The sequence below is a fragment of the Lissotriton vulgaris genome, chromosome 10, assembly GCF_964263255.1.
Source record: "Lissotriton vulgaris chromosome 10, aLisVul1.2, whole genome shotgun sequence".
NCBI classification, from domain to species: Eukaryota; Metazoa; Chordata; class Amphibia; order Caudata; family Salamandridae; genus Lissotriton; species Lissotriton vulgaris.
In genome coordinates, this window is record NC_141698.1 from 181,197,072 (window position 1) to 181,223,962 (window position 26,891).

At 45.6% G+C, this 26,891-nt stretch overlaps 1 protein-coding gene across 5 annotated transcripts in view; it reads right to left on the reverse strand.

Annotated features, from left to right (window-relative positions):
- RAI1 (retinoic acid induced 1) overlaps positions 1–26,891 on the reverse strand; it is a 633,938-nt gene that overhangs the window by 71,539 nt on the left and 535,508 nt on the right. For all 5 annotated transcript variants that reach the window (XM_086940847.1, XM_086940845.1, XM_086940846.1 and 2 more), the window contains one exon: positions 4,808–11,936. In XM_086940847.1, coding sequence (XP_086796973.1) covers positions 4,808–11,920 — 7,113 coding nt within the window. In that variant the 5' untranslated portion in view covers positions 11,921–11,936. The remainder of the gene's footprint in view (positions 1–4,807; positions 11,937–26,891) is intronic.

The window sequence follows — 26,891 nt, forward strand, 5'->3', positions numbered from 1 at the left end:
GACCCTATAGCACTGAAAAGTTATGCCCATTAGATGAAGAAACTAAACTGGGATCTAGATGTCACAGGAGAATTCCCCATATGTTTTCTAAAGGAGTGTATGTCACAGTGTAAGGATTCATCTTTCCCAACGAGGCACATACATTTTCACACACGTTTGTTGTTTTCGTGAGAACTCTCTTTTTATTTCTAGTGTGGAGGATAGTGGTGGGAGGCGAATAGCCAATAAGCCGCTGTCATGCAACGGCTGGATGAGCAGAAATGTTTATACTCCAATCACAGTAACTTTTATTTTAAATGAAATGGTGCACCAGGAAGAAATTGTACTTTTAAATGATATTCAAGATGGTGTATCTTAAAGTAGAAAATGTATTCCTTTTCATTCTTCTTTATCATGGATATATATATATATATATATATATATATATATATATATATATATATATATATATATATCTTCAATCAACCTTAGCTTTATTCGATTTCAGTATAAAAATCATAAAAGCAACAACAGTACATAAATATGCACCAGTAAATTTCATCAAAATTACATATGTTAAAATAAAATCAAATCGATAAAATAAATCAGCTAATCATTGTAGAGCGAGATAATAAGCCAAATTAATTAGACGTGGAAATTATACGGCCACTCGATACAGGACCACTCCTGCCCATCAGGTGGTTGCTCTGTGCTTTTTGACATTTCGACTAGACATATAATGATCTAGGGTAAAAGTCACTTATGCTCCAGATAGATATAGGACCATCTCCTATTTGTGGCTGCCAAGATTGGAGAAATGGAACGACGTATTTGGTCCTGAATTTGACAAGTACCAAATCGCCCGCTATATCCTTAGGAAGAGGTCCTAGCCAACCCACCCTTCTGACAATTAGTATGGTGCCATCGATGTTGGGTGGTAGAGGTCTATTTTTGGTTAGCCAAAACACAACCTTGTTTCTTAGGTCCAGATGACTTTCATGTTTCCCCTTTATAAGTTCTGGTACTCCCGAGAGGACGCACACAATAGGAGCGGCCTCTGGAGGCAAATGTAGATGATTGGTTTTAGGTAACATATTGTCATGATTAACCGCTGTTCCCTTATGTAATGTCAATTCTTTGTTCAGCCCTACTCTAGGGTAAGAACTCCGTACAATTGTGGCAGGAGGATTGAAAGTTTTCACATGTTGAGTTACTAGTTGGTTACGGGTGGTCTTGCTTTGTGTGGAGGTTCCGTGCATTTCTATGGAGGCTGGGCGCTGTGATTGAGTGGGTACTGCCATAGTTTTTACAAGTAATGAATTGGCCTTAATTGCTTCCTCGACACCTGTGAGCCTGTCCCCTAAACTAGCCATTTTATCCATCAACGGGGATATTATAGTCTTAATCATGTTTTCGATCGAGGCCATTAAAGAAGCATGGATAGGTGCATTCGATATGGCAATGCTGGGAGTGTTGGACGGTAGGGGATTTGGATATAGTTTTTGATGCTTGGCCTGACTCCCCAATTGTTTGACCCCATCTCTCTTCCTTTTAGCAATAATGACCTGAGGGGTCACTGCAGATTGCGAGTTTTCTTTTGGTCGTGTTAAAAGGGGAGTATCCTGTATGCTATGAGTTGATTGAGGTTGACTGCTAGACCGTGGACTAGTCGTTGATATAGCGCAGATAGGGGGACTAATTTGCACATTGTCTGATTCCACAGGAGCGTACCTGGATTTACACATTTTGTTTAGTTCCTCCAATAGTGATATATCTGGAGCTACATCGGCAGTCTGTGAAGGAGAGCACATAGTGGGAGAACTATCCATGGCTGGGGATCGCTCTATTCTCTCTAATTCTCTGACAATGGGGAGCGTTACCCTCTTTATATAATAATCCATTGTTCCCCTGAACAAGTCACTCTGGGGGGAGATATTTCTGGTACCCCCCTTGCAGGTCATATCATCTGCCATCTGCCAAAATACAGTTCAACAGTTCCACTAAGATGACAATTGGGAAGGACCTATAAGAAAGCGGGGGATAGGGAAAGGGTAGCAGTACCTTTAATACTTTTTCTTCCTCTCTTCGATCAGAACGAAGGGGAATGGCCCTGTCCCGGCCTCCTCTGGCCGCAGATGGCCCCGCCCTTCTCCCGGGCTTCTCCCGGCGCGCGATCCCGCGGCGCGGTGTCTGGGCTTCAATTTCAAGAGCCTCCGGGCGCGGAAGTTACGTGGGCGGCATCCGCCGCAAAGCAAGCTGGGGAATGTGGTCCCTGTGGCCGCGCGGTATCAGGCATCGGCGGAGTTTCCCCAGGTAGGGTCGCCAGTAATGCTGCGGTCAGGGAGCAGCTTACTCGCCCCTAAGCCCCTCTGTGGTCAAAAAACAAACATCCCCGCTCCACCGTGTCTGGGCTCCAATTTCAAGCGCCTCCGGGCGCGGAAGTTATGTGGGCGGCATCCGCCGCAAAGCAAGCTGGGGAATGTGGTCCCTGTGGCCACGCGGTGTCAGGCAGCGGCGGAGTTTCCCCAGGTAGGGTCGCCAGTAATGCTGCCGTCAGGGAGCAGCTCACTCGCCCCTAAGCCCCTCTGTGGTCAAAAAACAAACGTCCAGCAAACGTGTTTCGTTAAAAAAAAAAGGGTTTCTTGAACTTCCTAAAGGCTCACTAGTATTTAGCTTGAAATCAATAGCAAGCTTCATGCTCAATATATATATATATATATATATATATATATATATATATATATATATATATATATATATATATATATATCATTTTAGTAAATCAAAACGTCTTAGCTAAAGCAGGACCTGAAAAAGGACGCAGAACATATTCTACCGTTGGGTGTAGATTTTACCGTTGGGTGTAGATTTTCTATCATTAACACAGATTGAGTAATATTAATATAATCAATATTTTGGACACCATTTTTTTTTCAGGCGATAGTCAACCCACAATATTCTGGCACCATAACAAATTAAACCTACTCAGTAAGGTGATGCATGCTAACTCTTGGGTAAGGAGATATGTGGCACACTTCTGAACAGGTACATATGTGGAAACTTTTTACAAATAGTTATGGGGAGTACATGCCTGAATATGCTAAAATGAACATTTGACTTTTGAAAACGGTGAGGTGTACGGCATATTCCTTAATGTGCTGAAATTTAGGACAATCCTGAATACTGCAATATGTGGGGTACACGCTAAAATAAAAACTGATATACAGGGCTCAATTCTGAATTATATGGAATGTGTCAGAATCACGATAAACGAGCCATGATCCACAACAATGTGAGACATAATCATGGGATATGGAGATTGAGGAACGCGTTTCAATAGCGATGAGCGGCAAGCAATTCTACTTGGTAATATTATATATATATATATATATTATACACACACACATATACACACATTCCTGCATTAGGTATGTGACACTATACTTGTATGTTAGATAACTGTGTGCGAGTTTCGCAGAAAATATCGACAGTGGTTCAAATCCTAAGCTATACCAATACTCAGTGTTCGTTTTTTGCTGGCTTTTTAATTCACATAACTCTATATTCTGCTGGTTCCAGATTTTCATATCCCATAACCTTGAATTTGGATGGTTCTAGTTTTTTTATCTACATTACTTTGAATTCTAATACTCAGCAGTTTTACTTATACCATTTTAAATGTTGGCCCAAAAGTAGCAGAGTTACCCATCCAGGGTTACAGACCCTAGAGTCCAAAATGATGCAATCTTAGCTGAGACTGGCAGGACTTTTTGAGCATCCGAGATACGATTTCAACTTCTGCCATAGGGCTTTTTATACCATCACAAGTGTTGTTGAGTTGCCTTCCATAAAAAAGGAGGGGTATTTTCAAAGCACAAACTTTGCTGGAAAGCAGCTCAGTGATAGTGATACAGCCTGGGAATTTAAGAACTAGCTCCTAAGGAATCTGATAAAAATTCCTCCATGTGAAAGTTCTCAATGGACACACCAGATCTCAACCTGACTAAAATGACCAGCAAAATCTGAGAGACTTTGACCCCACTCCTGTACTAACACCCTTCAAAATACAACCATTATTTCGAGGTTTTCATGTTAACTTCATTAGATATCATTCTTCTTCACTGTGGCACCTTCTTTCCAGTTCTGGATTTATTTTTTTACATACTAGTGCATTATGGGGGTTGTTGTATTCGTTCACTGTAACTGAACTAAACGGACTAAATTTAGCATATCGAAATGGATTGCCACACATTATAAGCTATTTTGAGTGAACCTCTTATTAACAGGATGGGATTCTTAAACTTGAAATGCTGCCTCCAAGGTGGACTCCCTCAAGGGCTTTATTGGCTTTAATGGAGCATCACAACTGCCTCAAATGAAATTTCATGAATCAACCAAAACAGTAATGCCTGAGGAAGTTTACTGAGGAAATTGAGGCCAAATCAAGTAGTAGTGCCATAATACGACAAAACGACAAGTTCAAAATCATTTATGAGACACAATAAACGAGATTCCACATAACTGTCAAGTAGCCTCCTTCATGTATGACATTAGCAAGCTGCAATATTTTGACTAAAACATTTTGCATGTCAAGTGTTGAAGACCCATACTTATGATTAGAAAAATCTATATAGTAAGTCCCAAAATGAATACTACTACTGGCTTCAAAGTTAGGGCATGAGGCCAGTTGGTAGGTACTAATTTTTCAAAGAATATACATAGTTCAAGAGGGAACAAATGGCAATATTGGCCACGCTATCCCACTATCTCCCCAACAATGACTCCTTTGTCTGCACATTCATTTAGGTGACAGTTGCATTTTTCTTACCACTTTGGCAGCCATGTCTGATGCCTCCTGCAGTCCGTACAGCTTTCCGCCCACCAGGTAAACCCCTCTGGTCCATATGACACAGGCCTCGTGAACCCAATGCTCCTGCATCTCGGGAGCCAAGTCCTGCGGTGGGGATGGCAGAGCGGCCTTGCTGCATTGGTGCTTACGGGACTTCTCATGCTCGTCTCCTTCTGCCCGCCTGTCACAGCAGTAGCAGTTATGAAGCTTCCGGTACAGGCCCCGTGTACTGGAACGCAGCGTTTGCTTGCCAGAGTCAGTAGCTACACCATCCAACTCAGTCTGCTTGCCAGCCATGCTGGCAAGATGGCTGCTTTCGTTGGCCCTTGGCGTCCTATTGGGAGGCAGCAAGGGCATCTCGCCTAGAACCTCCGCTTTCATTTTCTCCTTCAGCCTAGACTTCTTTTTAGGCAAGTAGTCCTCAGGGTAGTAAGGTCCACACAAGTCCCCCAGGTCCTTGTGATTGGAGGGATTTCGGCACAAGCAGCATAAAAGGCAGCTGACGGGCAGGGCCTTGGTGACTATAGGGCCCAGCTTCATGGCAGAGGAACATGGCAAGGCAGGCCTGGCAGCAGCTTTAGCGCTAGCCATGCCCGTCAGTGTGTTGCACTCCACCTGGTGCAGCGTTAATTCGTCAGCCAGGGAGTTGATGACAGTGCAGACAGTGGAAAAGCCATCTTTCCTTTCTACCTGCACATAAGGAGCAAAGGGCTTGGCCCTACTCTCTCGTTCCCTCTGTAAGGGCTTGCATGACAGGTACTTTAGCCTAATCTCGGGTTCTGTGGGGGCAACTATTGGGGCCTGCGCCTGCCTCCTCCTCTTGGCCCTGCTTTTTCGGCTCTTAGCCTTACTCTTTTTGGCTTTGCCCGGGGACAGGCCCTTCCGCTGCCGCTTGGAGTAACCGTTAAAGGTGGCGTGGCTTGCCCTCTTCCTCCCCCTGCCCTGCGAGAGCTTGCCGTCTGTCTCGTCGTCCTCCTCGAAGTCCTGCTCGTCGCTGCTGTCCTGCGTCCCCTGCTTCGGCCTTTCCATCTTGTCCAGGGGCCTAGCTGCGGCCGGGGAGCGGCAGGCCTGCGGGGGCGGGCCCTCCGCGGCCGGCCTCCCCTTCCTGGTCCGTTTGCCGGGGCCTTCCGTTGCCATGCTGCGGATCCCCATGCTGCCCCGGGCCTCGGGGGACGAGCAGGCCTCGCCCTCGCTGCTCTCCGGGAACAGTCTCTTACTAGGCCCCGGCTTCCCTTTCAGAGGCCTGTTCGTGTTTCTGCATAATTGCTGGGCCGCCGGAGAGCGGTGAGCCGAGGCCTGCCCGCCGGAGGGCCTGCCGGCGTCTCCCGTCGCCAGGCACGCACTTGTATTTCTCAGGGCCCTGTCGGAGGGGGAAAGGCTGAGCGGGTCATCGTGGGCGGAAGAGGCCGAAGCTGCTGCCGCCGCCGTGCCGGGGAGTTTCTTCAAGTGGGGGGAAGCGATCTTTTGAACAATGGACTCCAGCTTCAGGCCTCGGCCCTTCCTGGGGGGCAGCACTTTAGTCTTCAGGCCGCCAGGGCGGCCAACCCTTGAGGCGATCTTGAGGCCTGCTCTGGGGCCTCGCACTGATGCATTTTTCAATGCAGCTCGGCAGGGGCCGCTTGCAGGCAGCTTGTTCTCCCTTTGCATTAGTGGCGTCTTTTTAAACAGGCGGGGAGGGGCTCCTTGCTTTTGTTGCTTTGTCTTCCTTCTGAGCATCAGGGTTCTCTTCTTTGCCGGGATGGAGGAAATCAGGGTGGATTTTCTTTTGAGGGAGAGGAGCGCCCGTTTGGCGGCCTTGCCACCCGCAGCAATGCTGGGCTTATTTGGTATTTTCGGGGCTTTGTTGCCTTCTTCCATTTTCTCTGCACGATGGCATGCCAGCTTGAAGACAGGAGAGGGGAGCCTTCTGTTTGCACCCAACCTCTTGGCGACTTTGCCGTTTTTCAGCATGACTTCTGTCGCTCTTTTCCCGTGTCGCCTTTTCATGTGGAAGAGGTCTTGGACCTTGGTTCTGGACCTCAAGATCATAGACCTCTGGTTTCTGGCTAACAAGCGTTGGTCTTCATTATCTTTTGCCTTTGGGGTGAAAGAGTCTTCGCCATGCGGTGGACTAGCAACCCCGAAGTCATTGCTTGATGTTTGGTGTGCCTCCTGAGGAGGTGCCACATCCTGCAATTCATCCTGGAGAACAGCTCTTCTTTTCAAGCCACGTGCTCCTCTCTTTGCACTCTTTCTCTCATTAGGTTCAACTTTGCGGGGTTCAGCCATGGCTGTGAATGAACGGGTGCACATCCTGACCGGTGGATCAGTGACAGAAAGCAAAGGGGCTTGGGCGTGTAGGTTATTGTCTATACTTTCCACTGGAGATGGAATGAGCACCATTTGGTCCAAACTTTCTTTTGTAGCCTGGATGGGATCCGTTTTAGCCTCACACTGAATTGAGTCTTTAATATCTGTAATTTGATCCACATTTTTTTCAGGAGATTGGCTAGAAACGGTTTGATCCATGCTTTTTGTTCGTGCTTCAGGGCATTCTGTTTCATGCACACTTTCTGATGGAATGTGGATGCTTCTGGTTTGATCTATACTTTCAATCGGACTTTGAGCGTTGTCAGTTGGCACACTTTCCATTTTGCCATGCGAGTCATCATGTTGATTATCACTTTTCATATGGGCTTGCTTGCTGTCAATTTGATGCTCATTTTCCACTGGAGCCTGCAAATTTCTGCATTTATCAGTACTGTCTGTAGGATCTAGCAAATTTTTGATATGAGCTACCCTTTTCGTTGGTTCTTTTAGCACGTCTTTTTGATGCACTTTTCCCTCCGGTGTTGAAAGGTTGTCCTTTGAAATAACATCATCTATTGGTGCATGCAGATAGCTAGTTTGATGTACACTTTCCATTAGTCTCTGTTGGGCTTCAGTCTGATCAACTCTTTCCAATGAAGCTTGGATATCTGTGGTCTGACCCACGCTTTCTACTGGAGCCTGCTGGATCACTTTTTTATCTTTAATTTCTACTGGTGCCTTGACATGTGAGGTGTGATACACACTTTTCAACACAGCCTGGATGTCTTCTGTTTGAGGCACTCTTGTTGTTACAGCCTGAATATCTGTGGCTTGATGGGCAATTTCCACTGAAGCCTGGGTAGCTATGGTTTGATACCCAGGTTTCAGGGGACTCTTAAAATTGCTGGTTGAATGTGCATGTTCCATTGGAGCTTGGAAGTCATCAATTTGTTGCAAGTTTTTCATTGGAGGCTGGAAGTCTGCGTTTTGTTCCCCAATTTTTGACGGAAGCATAATTATTGTTTCACCCACACTTTCAGTCTGTGCTTGGATATCTTCTGTTTCCTGCTTGCATTTTAGTCCAGCCTGGGAGTTCATGGTTTGAGCTACACTTTCAGTTGAAGTCTGTATGCGTTCAAGTTGATTATCACGTTTTCTTGGAGTCAGTATGTGCGCAGTTTGAGGCATTTTTTTGCTGTCTGTTGTAACTGAGTTTTTAACTGAAGTTTGAGACAAAAAAAATTCTGATGAAGTCCCGATTTCTGTGGTTTCGAGCGGAGTTTTCTTTGATGCCCATGTATGTGTGGACTGAGCCATACTTGTGAAGGGAGCAGTGGTGTCTGTGGGTGGATTAACTCCTACCTTTGAGGCCAAGATATGCTTTTCATCCACATGTTCTGTTCCAACCTGAATGTGAACCTGTTGATCCATATTTTTCAATGGAACCTCGATATTCATGGTTTGAGACAAGCTTTCGTTTGGATTCTGAATGTGTGTAATACTTTCTGTTGGAGCATGGACATTTATCTCTTGATTAACGTTTTCCTCAGGAGTCGGAATATGCACCAGTTGACTTACACGTTGTGTCTCACAACCAAGGGCAGTGCTCTGGGTGGGTGCATTAACAAACATGTGGATATTTGCAGACTGGTCTTCTGTTATTTCTCTAGATTCGCCCACCTCCAGTGTATGGGTGAAGATCTCTGTGTTATGGAGGCTTTTGCTTTTAGGAAGATCTTCTATGTTCATCTTTAAGATGCTTTCAGGTACAATTTGGCTATTCAACTCCTGAGCTAGGGTTTCATCAGATACTAGCTGGTCTGTTTGTTTGTCAGCCTCTTCATTTGAATGGACTTCTTCCTCATCTTCTATATGGGGCAGAGAAGTTCCAAACCAACTTTTCACCTTGGATTCAGTACCAATGACTGGCCCCAAAAGCATAACAGATTGGCTGGTCAAATGTGGAGTACATATTGGGTTTTTCTTTGCATCTGTGGTGACATCCTCTGTTGTGGATTCAGGAGATTCCTCTGAGGTAACCATATGAGCTTTTTCCATAGATCTCGAAGAGACGGCATCCTCCATCATGGATTTCCTTTCTGGGCTGGAGATATCACCCAGAGGCGAATACTCTCCCTGCTCTAGATCAGATACCTTCACATCTGGAGATCCTATCAATGAAATATCTTGAAACTCAGAATCAGCAGAACAGTTCCTAGCATCATCAAGCCACCTTTCAGTGTCTGCTTTAGTGGCATCCAGGAAACGCATGGCTTCCTCTTCTTCCTCTGTCATTTCATTTTTCCTGTCCAATTTCTCACCACATTTATTTTGATGGGTTCGCTGCTTATCGGAGCAGACAGTTTCTTGTTCCTTGTCAGGCATGATCAGCTTGCTTTGAAATAAGTCTTTCTCTGGGTCAGACGAGTTCAAGCTCATCTCCAGCTCTTTCCACCTTTGGCAGGACTCGTTGATGCTTTTATCCAGCCAGCCAAAGGTCTCTGTGTTTTTGGTGGGGATAGAACTGGGCATGGAGTTTGAAACACAGTTGGCCACAGAGTTTGAAAAGCAGCTGTAACTGGCACTGGAAGTAGCACCCGGGAGGATGTTATTAGAGTTATAAGTCAAAGTATTTGCTACTGGGTGAGCTTTCTTGGATTCTGCTTTAGAGTAATCCGCTTGTGCGCTCCCAAACTTTTCAATTCTAAAATCGGTGCAGTTGTTTCCAACTCCAGTTTTGTTTAATTTTAATGTCTCATTGAGTGCACCGCGATCCTCCGGATTGGGCCAGGCACCCTTTACTGTTGGGTCCATGCAGGTTCTGTTATTTTCTAAACGGAAAGGGGATTTGGCAGGCTCTTTGCTTGGTTTTGCTGCAGCTATCTCTTTCATGCTATTCTTCATACACGGCTCAACTACCTTATAACGTTCTCCAACACTAGCAGACCTAACATTGCAGGTCTGTAACTTCATCTCCCAGTCTTTGTCTGTCTTCTCACTGTTCATTGCATCTTGAAGAGCTATAATTTCTGAGGATAAGTCGTCCTGAGACATCAGCAGTCGTGGGCAGTCCCCGTCACTGCCCACGTATTTGGCAAATGAGTCCAATGGCAACGTGGCATTGATGCTCTGGAAAGAGTCATCAGATTTAACCGACATGTTGTCTGGAGACGTCACAGAGCATGTGGATAGGGATTCAGGTTTTAGCTTGTTGTGCTTGGCCCTTGCTGGGCTCCTGCTTGGGTCGCAGAACAAATAACCTCTCTCTAATGGATCTTCAGATCCGCTCAGATAATCCGTATCCTGTGCTTCATTGTGTGTGGACTGTGGGGTGCCAAGTGTGTCCGACACTGGTGTCCCCATCTGGTCCATGGAGTATGTGTTGTTTTCAGGACTGCAGTGCTGTCCTTTTCGCTGCTCCGGTGTTCTGGCAGGATTTTTGGTGCCCTTCTTCTGCGGCAACCCCGATTTGGAATGGAGAAGTTGTTGAACAGTGTTGGAGATGTTTTCCACTTGTGACGTTAGCGCACTCAGACTCTGTAGACTAAGGTCAGAAAGAATGTTTTCAGCTAATTTATCCTTTTGCAAATTCTTGCACTTCCCGGGTTGATGATCCGGGCTCGCCGTGTCTGTAGGGGAAGGATTCAACAGGGGCATGTAATGGCTGTGATCAGTTATTGCTGCCTGGAAAGCCCCAGCGTTGAGAGACTGTTGGTTATACTGGAAATTCTCGAGGTTAGGCATCAGTGGCGAAGGTGTCGAGCTGTAGGAGGGAGATCTTCCTACAGAACGAGCTGGAGAATGGTTTGAATTTGGGCTAAAAGTTTGGTAGTACTGATCCGGTGTTCTCACTGGGGTGTCAGACTGGCAATAAGTTTGACCCTGCTGGTTATAATGTTGGTATTTGGATAGGTTTTGGTAATGCAGAGTCTCCTGGGCATGGTGTCTACCTTGCAAGGACTGTTGCTGTTCATAGCTGATCCTATTTGGTTGATAGCCATGAAGGGCCTGCACCCTTTGACCAGGGGCCATGTTAGCACTTGCCAGGGGCCTTTCTTGGTGCTGGGTGGAGGGCGCAGAGCAGCTCTTGTAGGTATGGATCGAGTGGGCCTGGACAGAAGAGTATGTTGAAGATGGCGGGAAGGACTGAGAATGCTGTGGGAAGTGCGTGCTTTGAGGAAAGGAGGAGACATCGCTTTGGATTTTCTGCCTCTGGAGCTTGGAGTAGGCGACTGCAGCCTGTTGTTGTTGTTGCTGCTGTTGCTGCTGCTGCTGCTGCTGTTGTTGCTGCTGCTGCTGTTGTTGTTGTTGCTGCTGCTGTTGCTGGGGGAGGTGCAAGGGGTGCGCTTGAAAAGGTAACTGGGCCGCCTGCTCTTGGTACGGCCTGCCGTCAGCCGTTGGCACAGCAGTCTTTTTCATCAAAGTCTCCTCATACTTGGCAACCCCGGCGGCCAAGGCCTGCTGCGGCGAGCCCCAGTTCTGGAGCGCCTCCTCCCCCGAATACTGGGCCTGGTAGGCGCTGTTCTCTTGCACACCGCCATAGGTGGGGAAAGCGGGACGGACTTGCAGCTGCTGGCCGGGCACTTGCTTGTTTCCCCGGTGGTATTTGTCAACGGCGCTGTTCTCGAACCCCGGGAAGGCCTGCTGAGCGTAGTAGTCTTTCGCCAGCAGCCTCTGGCGCTCGCAGTTCAGGCCGGGCTGGCTTTGATGGCGGTAATTCTCCAGGCGTGCTGGTTCTTGCGAAGGAGCCTGGAAGTTCTGCTGGTTGCTGTGGAAACCACACCTTTCCCGAAAAGACTGCATGGCTGGGGCTTGTTATCTGTGAAAGGAGAGAAAAAAGAAATGATTGAAGTGCGCGTTTTTTATTAATTCTCATTCCCTTGGCCCTCCCCGTGTATTCACATTGCATTGATTTCTCTGCCCATTACTCCTGAAATTAAGCGGGCAGCGAGTGCTACATCTGTAGAAATTTCTACAGGCCAGTATCTCTGACAGAACGGTAGGCCTCTGCCAAGCTTCCCCTGTCCATGCGCCATGTGCTACTCCAGTCCAGGTTTTTCTTTGAAATTTGAGATTTGTAGCGTTGTTTAAAACGGGACTACAAGTTCCAGAATTCAAAGAAAATAATCTAGACTGGAGGAACACATCACACACGCACATGGGAAAACTCAGTAGCTATGCTAGGGTGAATTTAGTCTAATTTCAAGGTCTCTCGCTGACATTAAAGTGACTGAGCGAGCCCTACCAACCTTTACATATTCATCAAGATCATGTGTGATAACTTCAGACAACTCAGACTTTGTAGCTTACAACACACTGGATTTTATGACGGAGAGCTTTGCAATTCCCACAATAAGCTTCAGGTTTCGTATCATAGCCTCCAAAATGTTGATGGCTAAAAACCAAGGACTGACTGGAGTTGTGACATACGTGCCCACTCTCCATTTGACAGCCTTGGGTAGTAACATGAAGTCTAAAAGGATACATCCCTCGTGAAATTTGATTTTTTTTCTTTATAAATGTAAATTCGCATGCAGCCTTGTCTTTTCTACCTATCAAGATAGGGGTGTGTGCAGTGCCTAATTTGTTTTAAAAACCAATATATAGTAAGTGCCAGGGGCCTCCTTGTGAGGCCACTGCAGCTTGCACCACACGTTGCCCGTTAGCACTGCCAATGATAGTGCCAACACAATTACTAGGCATCACACTCCTTATAAGTTTCACAATTGCAGGCCACCCAAAACTATAAAAATGGCGTGAGCAGCATGTTTTATTCATATTTAGTGTCTATTGAATTAATAAACAACTGTTGTGCTCATCTTAAAATTAGAACGATAGTACCACCATGTGCCAGACTGTCATAAGTGCTAGTGTTGAGAATTAAGTGCCAAGCACCAGAAACCACCAACTCAAATTAAGCACTAAGTGTGTGTGCATATCGGTTCTCATCCAACAGAGAAAAGCACAGAATTCTCTAGTTGTTCTCAGCGATGCAACCATAACATGACCAACATACATTGCTCATGGCTGCATGATACCATAATTAACAAGAGGTACCCTGACTTTTGGCCACACCCTGCAAGTAGGGCATGATCTTCGTGCATACCCAGCGGGCACTAAGCATAAGCCACCCAAAGCTGTGTTTCTACTGTCAGCAAACAGATGTGGAAAAGGAAATCGCTTGCAACTAATTTAATCAATGATTTCAATAGTGATATAATATCAATGAGATGGTCATTTCAAATGGCATTCATGTGTGTGTGTGTGTGTGTGTGTTAAATAAAGGGTTCTGCAGTTGAACACTTGCAATAGACCTGCCCTGTACAGAGAAAGCTGCAGTGCAGCTTCCAACATAAAGATGTCCCCTCAATGCTTGCATATAAAACAAGTTTGTATTTCCACTACCAAAAATCAGATCTGGAAAACACCAATTGGTGCAGCTTCAGTGATGCTTCATTTTATTATTTTTCAATATTTCTTTTTATGGCTGTGCAGGCCTCCAGCGAGCCTATCACTAATCCATTGAAAGGAAGTGTAGTTCATGCAGTGTTGCATTGAAAAGTACTTAATTTGCCTGCTTGCAGCGCGTAAAGGAACTCTTGTAACTCTGCTACACGTAAGATCTTTCTACTTGCTGTTGCGACACTGGCAATGGCTTTTGGTCCCGTTTCTTGAGCAATGGCTTTACAAAGTGTTTTGCAAAGCTCGTCCATAGGACAGCTTGGCCTCTTACAGTTCAAAAGGAGGTAGCCCCGCATTTGTGCAATACTTTTTTAGAGTCATAACCTTTGAATTTTATGTACGAGAAACATCTAGTATTCTTCATAAATCTGCATTTTAACTTTGTTATAAACTGTATTAAATATGTAATCTTAACAGTAATACTGTGGCCATTATTGATGAACTTGTATTACATAGTATCTGATATCACCTTTCAGGAGTCAGGCCTGGACTGCTCCACTACAACTAGCAGGGAACTGCAGACTCCTGTCTAACCTTTTAATGCTAGTATCCCTAATCCTGGGCCTCTAGAGAGAACACGCAGTGTTACTTATACAAGTTTTAGGAGCTCCCTACAGCAGAAGGAGTTTCTAGGAAAAGTGTCACATACTTGAAGGGCCTCCCTATTTGCTTTTTTGGAAAATAGGTTATTAATGGACTCGGACCTCAGTCCCTGCACTTTCTGCTCTTTTACTAAGAGTGAGTGAATACATGACTTCAGTAACCAGGCCACTACTACTGATGTTATTAGAATGGTGAAGGAGAAGTGGGGGCATGATCCTGTTGACCCAGCTGTGGGGCACTACTGTACCCGGTCCTATGGTAATGGGACAGCAGACACCTATCTGCCAGCAAAGAGAGAGTGAATGATAGTTTGCATTGTAAGCCATGTACCCAGAAGTAGAGAGTGACTGATCAGGTGGATGACCGGGCGGCCAGGTGGAAGGTTGGGTCTGGCTGAAGTCAAACTAAGCTATTTGTACTGTGAGGGTGAGTTAATTGAGAGAGATTGGGTCTGGGGATGGATTGGATGAGGGCAGGGCTCGAGTCGGGGTACCACGCGGGTGGACGGTGCACCCCCACTTATTTTACCAGGAGCTCAATTACTGGAGCAAATGGAGCCACACATTCACTCTTTGGCCTCTCTGGGGCGAGATCGGAGCTCATTCAGAACGTTGCTCACGCGCTGGCTTCTCGGATACAATTGCATCTAAGGGGTAAGCGAGGGGAGGCAATGAGTATGATGGTGCAAGCCACCTTTCGTGACGTCACTTCCTGTCGTGACATCAGCGTCCCTCCACTTTTTAGGACTTGTGCCCTGGATGAGGGCCTCTAGGGGAGAGGATCGCTCTGCACCATGTAGGGTGTGCTCCAAGGAAAGAGACTGCCTGGAATGAATCCCCTTTAATGGGCCAGAATCTGAGGAGGATAGTAAGTGTTGGCCAGGAGGGCGAGGAGCCCAGCCCTAGCTGCTGGTGTGACTCATTGATCCTTTTTACACTTTCAGAGGAGGCCTCTCCATATCTCTATTGAAGTTCAACATGAAAATAAACCACTTTCTAAGCAGTCTATAGCAGGACATTTAGGATCCCTACTACCTCCATCAATGTGTACATCACCAACAAATGAAATTTTCTTTGCCTTCCTCTTTGCTTGCCTACCTTATTTTACCCTGACATGAATATTCTGCAAAGGAATGAACACTGTCAAAGTACCTCTGAGATCTATGTTTTATACCAGAGCTGAAAACTGTGATGTTTATCACAGAGTGAAACCCCTAAGTATTTTTATTTCCCCGTTATTGTTAGATCCCCAACACTTTTTTAGGTGGCTATGCACATCAGATCGGGAAAAATGCCATCACTCATGGCACAGGAAAGACAATGGTTGAAGTGGGCAAATCAATCCTATATTCTCTGGTGGGCGTAAGCAAAACAAGAATGATGGCTAATGAACATAATAAATGTTCTGGCTCTTTTGTTGCACAAAATGCAGACATATAAAAACCATTGTTTCACAGGAAATATTGGAAATATTTCACTGTCTCCTGTGAGATACAGATTTCATCATCACAATGATAGCCCCCAAACCACTTTTCAGCGATTTACCATTGCCAGGACTATTATAAAATGCAGCAAGGAGGACCAAATTATATGACAAATTTATGGCAAATATGTGGCAAAAAATCGAATTATGTGGCACATTCTCAGTATTATTGTAGCCATTTGAGATACAAAACATTTTTAGTGAAATCTGCAAAATGTGCCTATTATATGTCCAATGCAATAAATCCGTATTATATATGCTAAATATAGCAGCCACAGAATTACCTAACCGTCTCCATTGCCCATATTCTGTTTAACAGTATATTCAAGAAAGATAGCCGGAGCATTCTCATTCCAAACAAGGGCAGGCCAGACTAAAGCATCTTCTTCAAGTCAATCACCCCAAAATTAATATTTCATATACAAAAATACCATAACGGACCCCATGTATAATATGGCCTTAGATCACCATCTCGGGGTCCCGAAGACATTTACAAACCACTTATGATGTCACAGGAAGTACTTGACGTCCCATATTGCACCGCCATGTTCACTATGTGCATATGTTTTGTTTATTTTATGACGTGAGGCTGCTGAGGCTGAACGTGGCCCCTCCCTGCCTCCCCCACTCCTTTGCCCCTTCTGCCACACACTCTCGCCAGCGTCGCGGCGCAGGGCAGAGCCCGGCACGTCCCACTGCGCCTCCCCGCGCGCCTGCGATGCCCTCATTCTGTTCCAGGCATGGCATATTTATGAGCTCTCTGGATGTGTGAAGCCCGGGAGAGGCTCGGCGTCAGAGTGCGGCCTTACCTCCCGCCTGGGCCCTCGTATATCTGCACAAATTACATTTCTGCTTTTATTAGCCCCGGATCGCTCTCGTTTCCTGCTGACTGTCCTGTGGATATCATTAACATTTCGGATCCCTTTTCCCCAGCTCTGCGTTTTCTGATGCGTACTACCAGCGCTGGAGAGGCGGGCAAGTCGCTGATGTTAGTAACCGAGTTTTCTTTCTGCTCCCGGGCAATATCTTGTTCCTCATCACAACCTCCAGGAAGGACTTCCTGCTAGAAATCCTTCCCAGCGTGACGGGCTTTTAGCGCGTGAGGAGGGAAGTGGGGACGCTGTTGGAAGCACATGTCGAAAAGTGCTACAACGCCTCATCAGGGGGAGCAAGCGCTATATACATGCAAACCCTTCCCTCCTTTATCCCGCCACTATCCTTTTCAATCCAAATTACAGAGAAACATGGCCACCCACCGCTCATATTAATCTAATATTTCAATATACTAATTCACCACTAATCCTTTTTGGGTTCCAGAGTAGCATGCTACTCACCGCAAAAGCACTTTGACGCCTCGTCAGGGGTAGTAAGCGCTATGTAAATGCAATTACAATACAATACAATGAACCCTGCAATTAGATGGTGCATTTAAAACATACAAGGCATCGCCGCTCGATGGTAACGGAGACTGCATGGACAGGACTCACCCACATACCACATAGTGACAACACACATTTTTACATTCCAGTGGAATCAAGGGTTGAATGTTCGCCCTTTTGTAGCCTTCGATTTGCCTCCTGAGGGCCAGTGCAAAGGCAAGTTGTGGAAACCCCAGGAAGTGACACTGCCTTCACGGCCACTGAGAGCTGGAGCGACAAGGCCAGTGCCTCGGGTAGTATAGGCCAACAGGTGGGTAAAAGCTATAACCCCTGAAGGACAGTCCAGGGGTCGAATGATTTCACCGCTTCAAAACATTGAAATAATACCCTTCTTGCTGTAGTTGGTCTTGTGTGTTGCAAGCAGCAGCCAAATAGTCAATAGGAAAGGATTTTGATGCGTGTCTTGAATTGCATTATTGCACTTGTATATTCCCCGGTACCAAATCCTCCTTACCACCATCTCTGTTACTTCCTGCCCTTAGGCGATGTATTACAAACATATTGGAATAGCCCCAGCTTGTGGGCAGGATAGGTCTGCTGCTATTCAGTGATCTGAAAAGGCAAACCCAAGGGACCGCTCTCTTTATGGCCATGTCCCCCACATTCCCTACATGGTATCTCCTTCTGTTAGATCTATTCCACTATTTCTTTTGATATCAAACCAGCAGCCAGAATTGTGTTGAGGAAGCCACAGTGGTTGGAGTGTGCGGCGGCTGCTCCACTAAGGCAGGGAAGCGCCAACCCACAGTTTTTTAGAAGTATAAGAAGAAAAAAATGATAATCACTCAGTTATTATCATTTTATTTCTTCATTTTTAGTGCACAGCAGCTAAGCTTTGGAAGGCGAGGCGAGGCGGGGAGGGGCTGGCAGAGGAGCAGAGGAGTGGTTTGCCCCCACTCCAAGTTCACATGACTGTTTTGCTGGCCCTCTTGGGCCGACCATAACAGTCATGCACACTTTCCCTCTTCTCTTCCTAGGCTGCAATACAATCTGGGTGGAGAACATGCCCAGGCCCCCATTCCCCATCTGAGCACCGAGCAATGGCATTCAGACCAATCACAATGCTGCATTGCAGCGTTGTGGTTGGCTTAGGGGAGCGTGGGTGCTTTCAGGCTGCCTCCTGTTCGTGTCGGCGGGAGGAGGAGAGATGAGACCAGGAGGAGTGGCAAGGAGGATGCGGTAAGCAGGTAGGTTGAATTATTTTTTGTATTTAACCTCAACCCCATCTTTCTCAAGCTGCCGCCGGCCCTCCATCCCCTATCGATGAAGGCCGCCGCTGGTTGGGGTGTTACCCTGGGGTAAGCCCTATGCCTGGTGTCACTGCTGCTGTATGATGGGCTAGTTTTGTTTGCAGTGGATGGAGACTTTGGGGGTCACTACTGCAGCAAAGTGACCCCTCTGGAATTATAATGCAGTTAATTGAGAAGCTGTGCCTATGGCTGCCACCCTGCGCTATGTCAGCAGGACTCCAGGTTCCCACCCTGGCCTTTCCTTTTCCACCTAACCCACAAGGAGGAGTGAGAGGAAAAACAGAGCCAAGGGATCAGGGTGCACCCTCACCATGAATACCAGGTCCTTAGTAGGGACAGTATTAGGTACCTATTAATAGAGGTCCCTTATCGAGAAGTGAACCCTTTCCTGCAAAGTTAGTTTGGGGAGTTTTAAAAAAAATAACAAAGGCCTTCACCCACCAAGTTGGCATGCTTCATCTCCCCTCCCCCCCATCATTAGCTCCGTAGGGTGAATGCAATGGGCACCACCAGGATCTCTGTGAGGGGTTGTTTTCCCTGAGATTTAATTGGTTACCTTCTAGTCTACATCTGAAACTCCAAGGATTTGCATTATGCAAGATCCTCGTGTATCTTGGTTTTATTAAAACATCTGGCAAGCACCAATAAAACCGAAAAGCCTCGTGGATGCATTTTTATATTTCTGTGATGCCCCCAGCTTACCTTACAAACCTGCAGGTATTCACTTAAGTCACAAACATAAGCACTACCTCACAGAAAGCTCCAAGTGGAGCCCCCTGCACACACCGTAAGGTGTCTGTGCTGAGAAATGGCCTGATAATGGAGCATGCTACCTTGATGTGCGAGGGCCTTCACCTTTTTAGGCAAAATCCCATGCAAGCTTTGCAGGAAGTATTGACTTCCTGATTAAGAACATCTATTACATAGGTAGCCTATGGTGCCCTTAAGGCTCTAGTACATTGTTTACTTTCCTTTTCCCAATGTTTTTTATTGGATGTGCACACTAGTTGGCTTAATTGAAGCAAAATACAAGTCCTAGCATGCACTGATTTCAGGCCTGGAAAATGGCTGTTTTGACAATATGGAGGTAACTGGCCGCCTAAGTATCAGGGAACAAGAACAGAGAACTCCCGACCACCTCCTACAAGAGTCTACAAGGAATCCTATTGGCATTTCTTCTCTTTTCTGGGTTAAAATGTTGCACAGTAAGACAGCACATGTATTTTGATGGATATATACTAAGTGCTAAATTCTCCAACCAATATGCAATTAACCCCTCCAAATCAAGAGAAAATGGAAATGTCCTTTGGCACACCCACCTATATACATAAAACACAATAAGGATCTTCCTAGGTCTTTTTCCATTCATTTTAACTAACAAACTGTTTCAAAATTTAACAATGAAAAAACTCTCCACTAAACACAGAAAACACGATAAAAACCAACACGCACTGAAACCACTGTGGATAACATAGAAGAAATTGGATCACATCTCCTTCTTACTGATGTTAGGAAGGACATGGCAAGATGCTATAAACTCGAAACTGGCGCTGATGTGTAACAGAGTTTGCGGTATATGGAAAAAATGTGAGAAAATAATGCTGAATATTATTCCAACTGAGGTCGAGTGTTTCAATGGCATGCGCCTAAATCTATATCCAGCATGCTGTGTATGTCCTTAAATAAACCACATGTTTTAAGTGAAATTCTCAGCTGCACGTCGGCTTTCCGTGTGATCTTTGGCAAATGTTTTGCCTCCGAAGTGGATGCGTTTAGCAGCCAACTCCATCTATCAGCATGACTGCTGAAACAGTCCTGGATGTGGGGCAGGACGAACACAGACCAGCCCAGAGGGGTTCTAACCACATGCACGCCATGCATTGCTCCCTCCTGTTCGACCTTTGTAATACTTTCTTCCCTCCGACTGCACCCTTCAGAATGAATCATGCCAGATGGAGAGACAAACAATGCGGCCTGGGCGGGTGGCGACATATGAGCGCAGTGACCTCAAGGGAGGTCGAGCTGAAACCCAACTAACCGGTTCAAGAGCAGATCACGACGGGCGCACATCCCGTGGGGGAAGCACCCTCCCTGACTAGAATTGAGGCGCCTGCATCCTTACTTCCAAGTGATGGTACTGCACAGCTAATGTTGGACTTTAGTCTACAACTCTCCCAAAGCTTCCTTTCTAGCACTGCCATTGGAGAAGTGTGGCTCAATGGTTAGAGCGGCAGACCCTGATGCAGAGATCTAGCAGGGGCCAGGGTTCAATTCCCGCCTCAGCGGGTCCTGGGCTCAATTTCCGTGGACCTGATCATTCTCGCCTCGGTGCCTATTCTAATCATGGGTCCCACTCTGCAACTCTGGGCAATAGCTTGCTTAATCTCCACACCGGCCCCAACAACGCTAGGATGCCTGGCTTCACCTTGGGGGTGCCCAGGAGTGGGCACTTCACAGGGAAAAGCCAGGAAGGGTTCCACAGCGGTATGCGTACAAGCGCCTGAGATACCCCTTCGGGGTCGATTCGGTGCGCTATACAAATACTACTACATTTACATTGGCCAGGCACCCGTAGCCTGGTTTGTGGTGCAGTGCACAGAAAGTCCCGTCGTCGCTATGCCCAATCATTGGACTTCACATCGCAGTTGAGACTCCCAAAGGCCGAAACCAGATTTGAGTTGAACTCGTTCTTGTCTACAAGGTGTCGTGCCTGGCTGTCAGGCTGGACTGTTCCTGCTGGAGAAGGACCAAGGTTGATTTGCATAAGGTTGATTCCTGCTCAGACCGGGCAATCTTGAAAACACACCTTGTAAGAAGGAAGTTGGGGCTTTGGAGGGGGCAGGTCTTTCAGCCAATCACTATCTGAGCAAACGTATGGTCATCGGAGGGGCTGAGCTAGGCTGACCACCTCAATCCATGTATGGGCATCGGAGGGGCTGAGCTAGGGTGATCACCCCACTCCATGTAAGGGCATCGGAAGGGCTGAGCTAGGGTGATCACCCCACTCCATGTAAGGGCATCAGAGGGGCTGAGCTCTGGTGACCACCTGATTCCATGCATGGGCATCAGCGGGGCTGAGCTCTGGTGACCACCTCACTCCAAGTCATGATGGACACTGTCTCCTGAACTGTTAACCTACAAATTATTCATTTTTGGTGTGCTGGTCTAATTAGTTAAATGAAAGCAAAACAAGACTACAACACACCGAATTCATTAGGCTAGCACAGAGACATTGAGGAATGGAAACGGTCCGTGATGACCTGGAGGGAAGTGGTCAACCTAAGCTGAGCCATGCCTGGGAGGAAGAGGGCAGAGCAGTGGATGGGGGTGGATGGGTTGATGAAATCCTTAGAGTTTGTCAAAGTTAAACTGCCTCTTCTACTCTCACTAAAATATACAATTGCGTAAGAAACCACCTCCCACATCCTGAGGAGGCTGCCAAACCCGCAGCGGACTCCAAGCTGCACAAGCAAGCTGGAAACCTACACTGTGTAGGGTTTTTCACTCCAGCTTGTGTTCAAGGTGCAATATCGGCACCACACTGCTTGAAGAGTGTCAATATTTTGTGAATTTTCAGCTCTGCCAGTCAGTAGTAAAATTTTGTTAAGATATGCTTACTTACTGGGGGCTTTCACTCAATTCTCCTCATCCATTGGTCTGTTATTATGCCATTTACATTTTCTTCTGCTTACTAGTGGGAGCAATGGCTTAACCCACTTAAACCATTGTCTAACCTCACTGTAAGTGATGGCATTCTGCTATTTCACAAAGAACGCATCTGCAAAGTAGTTTCCTTCAGTGCCAGAGACTACTATGGCAAAGTGCATTTTCGGAGACCATTTTTTAAAACTATGTTGGCGAGGGCTGGGCAGTTCATCCATAATGCAATTTTATATCAAAACAAAAGAAGCAGTGGCAAAGCCAATAGGTCTCGCCTATGCAAGAGCCTTATGGCTTTGCCAATGTGTTTAGCCATATTGTACACCTGCATGGCTGCTGTTCTGCATGGTTGAAAGTTAAGCGCAAAGAAGTGTGGGGGGGAGTGTCGTAGAGTGGAATGGCTTAGAGTGGAGGGGAATGTCGTAGAGTGGAGTGGGGTGGAATAGAGTGCCGTAGAATTGAGTGTCCTAGGGCAGAGTGGAGTGGTGTAGAGTGGAGTGGTGTAGAGTGGAGTGGTGTAGCGTAGAGTGGAGTAACATGTCAACCAGCAAGAACGTTTGAATATATCTGTAACCCTACAGAAGTCAACTTTTGATGATCTCACCCATTCCTAATTTTCAAGTCTACAGCACAAACCATTCGTAGACTTGTAGTTTCACTTTCTCCTTCATAAAGAAGGAACTACATGTCTGAGGACGCTGAGTGCTATTGGATCAAATAAACTGGGCCCCCAGCTGGCCCGAAATCAGCGCCTCCAAGCTGCCACTTCACAGTAATATCTTATAACTCGGGCTTTATCTGCCCTCAACCCGAAGCCAGGCACTGTCATGCTTCTCTCTTGACTCGAGATGCCTAATTATGGGTACATACCAGGGATGTGACCCCCTTACAAAGGAATGAACGCCAATAGTGATGCTTTCAAATAACATCAATTGCCACAGACTAGCAACTTTGAAGCACTATAAGCACAGAGTGTTATAACCAGACCGAGGGATGCTCTGTGCTGTCATTTTATCTACCTCAAATGGAGAAACATTTCAACCAACTCTGTGACTAGTAGCTGGCAGAATTCTGCAGTACGCACCCAAGCCCAATGAGTTATTTTACAAGCTTTACTTTGACCGTCCACTCTACATATGTCTTGTTGCCTAACTTGGGCCTTAACTTCGTCACCCAAGTGTAATCACTTTGCACCATCCCGCTCAATTTTTCCAGTGCTTAATTTGGCCCGAAAATGAACCTGCAAAAGAAAAGCAGAGTCTGTAGGTGAGGGGGTAAGAGAAAAGCCTGAGCTAGAATCAAAACTAGGCAGCGTTGGTCTTCAGCAACGACAGAGATGGATTCCTAAAAAAAAAGCTACGCCCGAACTTATTTTTTTTTTTTTTTAATTAAACACTGCTATCCCGTTGACCACAATTTCTCTATTTATTGACAAGAATATCTTATTAGTCTGTTTACCCTTTCTCAGGCCCCCACCCAAGCTACCGCTGCACCAAAACCATCATACCCGCCATAAAGTAATACATCATCGCACAGAGTACATTACTTTCATATTACTTTGTACCCCGCTGAGTGACTTTCTTTGCACAAATACAAAGAAAAAAAAGTGAACTGTCATAGGAAGACGAGCCAACTTGTTCATTATCATGTATGACGTACGTAGACAGCCAGGAGGCTGATTAAAACCTAGGACTCTAACCACCAGACAGCACGACAGTGATGATTTCCCAAGAGGCCCTTGATGGTATGTCGTAGTTTTAGAAAAGGCTCAAAAAAGAAGAAATCCATCTTTTTTTGTGCTCCTGCAGCAGTGAAATGAAAACCAAAACCTACTCAACAGAAGCAAGTTGTTTCTTAAGGTTCCACCTGACGTGGACCACCCACCGGCAACACCTGGGGAAATCACTCCCTCTCCAAAGTCTCTACATTGGCTCTCAGTAGAAGCCAGGATCCAACTGAAAATAGCTTGCCTGACACACAAGGCCCTGCACCATGATACGCCTAGGTACCTCAGAAATAAGCTCAAATAACAGGGGACAGGCACTCCTTTCGGAGCGAAAAATCTCTCCTACTGGAAGCTCCCAAATTCAGGAACAAGAAGACCTACACCCACACCTTCTCTGGATCTGCACCGAGAATATGGAATTCCCTATCTTCGAAGATCAGGTCAACCCATTCGTCAACCACCTTCAAGAAAGAGGTCAAAAGGGTCTTACTAAACAGATTCCAAAATTAAGGTGCTTGAACTAAGCTCTCAACCCTAGCAGGGGTCCGGCTTCGGCAGACTCAGCTATATCAACGAAGCACCTGCTATCATGCCTAGACGGGGGGTGCTATGGCATTAAAAATGGCTCTTTTCTTATGTTTATGACGTGTAACAGGATATGTGTGCAGCGCTCTGAAACCCCTAGGTTATGTTTGTGCTTTATAACATTTTCTAAATAAATCAATCCAGCCACTGTTGTGAACTAGAAGGGAATCATCTATACATTCGGCTTGAATCACACCCAGAGGTGCCATTCAAGGAGACCATTAAAAAGTCCAATCCAAGCAAGACATGCAAATACGCTGTTCCGTACATGAATCCATGCCATCCTTTCCACTCAACCTTATTGATCAGGGGTAATGGGAGTTTGATTGGAGAGCACAGCCCGTGGGAATGGTGTAATGTATGCTCTACCAAGGAAATGGTTGAAAACCATCATAATGGTGGCCAGGCTCACTGATTGTTGGGGGGACCACATGACCCAATTTTAGCAATAAAAAGGGAAAAAATGCAGGTAGACAGCAGTGTGGAGGGATTTTCCATTTGTGAAATGCATGCAATTTTTTCCACTTTAGGATTGGACAATAAGATGATTTTTACTGACAAATCTCTGCTCCTGCCCGCTCTGCACGAACACGTGCGCATACAAAGGGTTCTCCTAGCCTACTCCCAAAAAAACTAAAAATATGTGTTCAAATACTACATTATAAACCACAAATCCCACACAAATTAGCTAAAAAACTAAAAAGCCATAGGCTCTGAGGACTTCATGAACTATTACACTACTTTCATTCTTTTCATGGTGTACCAAGGTGCTAACCTATTTTATTTAGAATTTGACATGGATTGACATGACACCAAATGTTAGGAAGTAATTCCAGTGTAACAGAGTCATTATTTTGTCATAGATACCCATCTCAACCAATAGCCAGTGGGTGACCCTACATGTCTAAAATGACCTCTGGCTTGCAAGGGTCAGTATTTTATATTGCCCCTCTGCCCTTATATCATAGGCACACTCTCTTACGACACAAATTACATGCACTATGTCAGCAACAGCATTTTTCTGCTACACAACCTTCTTTGTGCATTCCAGCTTGATTCAAATATAATGCAATAACATTTCTATCACAATCAAGACAGTGGGCGATCATTTATGAATTTTCATTTGGTTATGAAGGAGATAATCTGGTTGGATGAAATTGCGACAGTGCTGGAATGCACATTCAAAGTGGTGCAGCAGTAGGAATGGCGCAAGCATTGCATGGAGAGTGTTGTTTGGACTTAAAGTAATAAGTCACAAAACCAGTGGGACTTACCCTCATCTGCACACAAATAGACCACGATTGGCTTGACAATAGGCAAACACTCAAGATCAACGGGTGTGCGCCTAGAGATTTTTTTCCATATCTGAAGAGGCAAAGTTGTGAAAATGTCTACCTCATATGCCAAGAATTACCGTCGTTGTGTCATGGACTGCATTTTGTCCTGGATCACTTCAGCACCTATGCTGTAAGTGCCCACCCTCAGAAACCAAGAATTACCTCCACTGTGGCAGGCCACAACATACCTGCAAGCATAACATGCACTCTCAAACACACACACTATCACTATTCTCTGTTATTCACACACACACACTCACTCACTCTCAGAATCACACTCTGTAACTCACACTGCCATTTTTACAATCCACTTGTGCTGTGTTTGGAACTCGCGCACTGAAGCTGCAATCCCTGTCTTGCATTGTCAATGGTTATTTTTGTGTGATGCCAATGAAATTGTGCAATTATAAATAGGATGAGTGGGGTTTAGATAAGCTTTTAGCTGCGGATCATGCAGTAACAGTATTTGAAATGGACTAGACCACTATTTATGGGATCATATTTTTTGCAAGACTTGTTCAGGCGGTTTTAGCTGCTTAGGAAGCACTGTGGTGCCTGAAAAGTCAGGACTTGCTAAAAGTGTGACAAAAGACAGTGAACATTTGGCAACTATGTAAACAGTTCCAAAAATCAAGTATAGGATTGTGATTTTTAGGCATTTTGGAAGCAACCAGGGATTCATCAATTAAGTGGAGACAACTGCATTTCACATGCAGATGTTAGAAATTCCAGTGCTAAACGACCAACATTCACACTTCTACAATAATGTAACATATAAAATAAACTTCACTGCTTTCCACAGAGAGAGCCCCCTATTTTAAACGGATTCTATGCTTTAGCACCACTAGCAACCCCCAACCCTTTTGTTGTCAACCTGGTAGTGTCAGCAGCACCTACATTTGTCTGAACTGAAAAGATGATCAAAAAGCCTCAATGCTGGTGGCCATACTCCCAAGCAGAGCTCTGGGTTTGTGCGCTTTCACAAGCCCTTCAGCTCAAATATTGCTGGGGCTCGAGCCCCAGTGCGCCACAGAAATTGACTACTGTGGTTGTATCTTTATGTCAGAATAGTGAGGACAAAAACAGCTTGGCCAAAATGTTGACAACCATTTATATATTCATTATACTTGGATGTGGAATTAAGAATATTACATTTATTCTTCCCTAGATATATACATTTACATTCACAAGATAGATGTAGTTTATATTTTGGAATAAAATCTTAATATT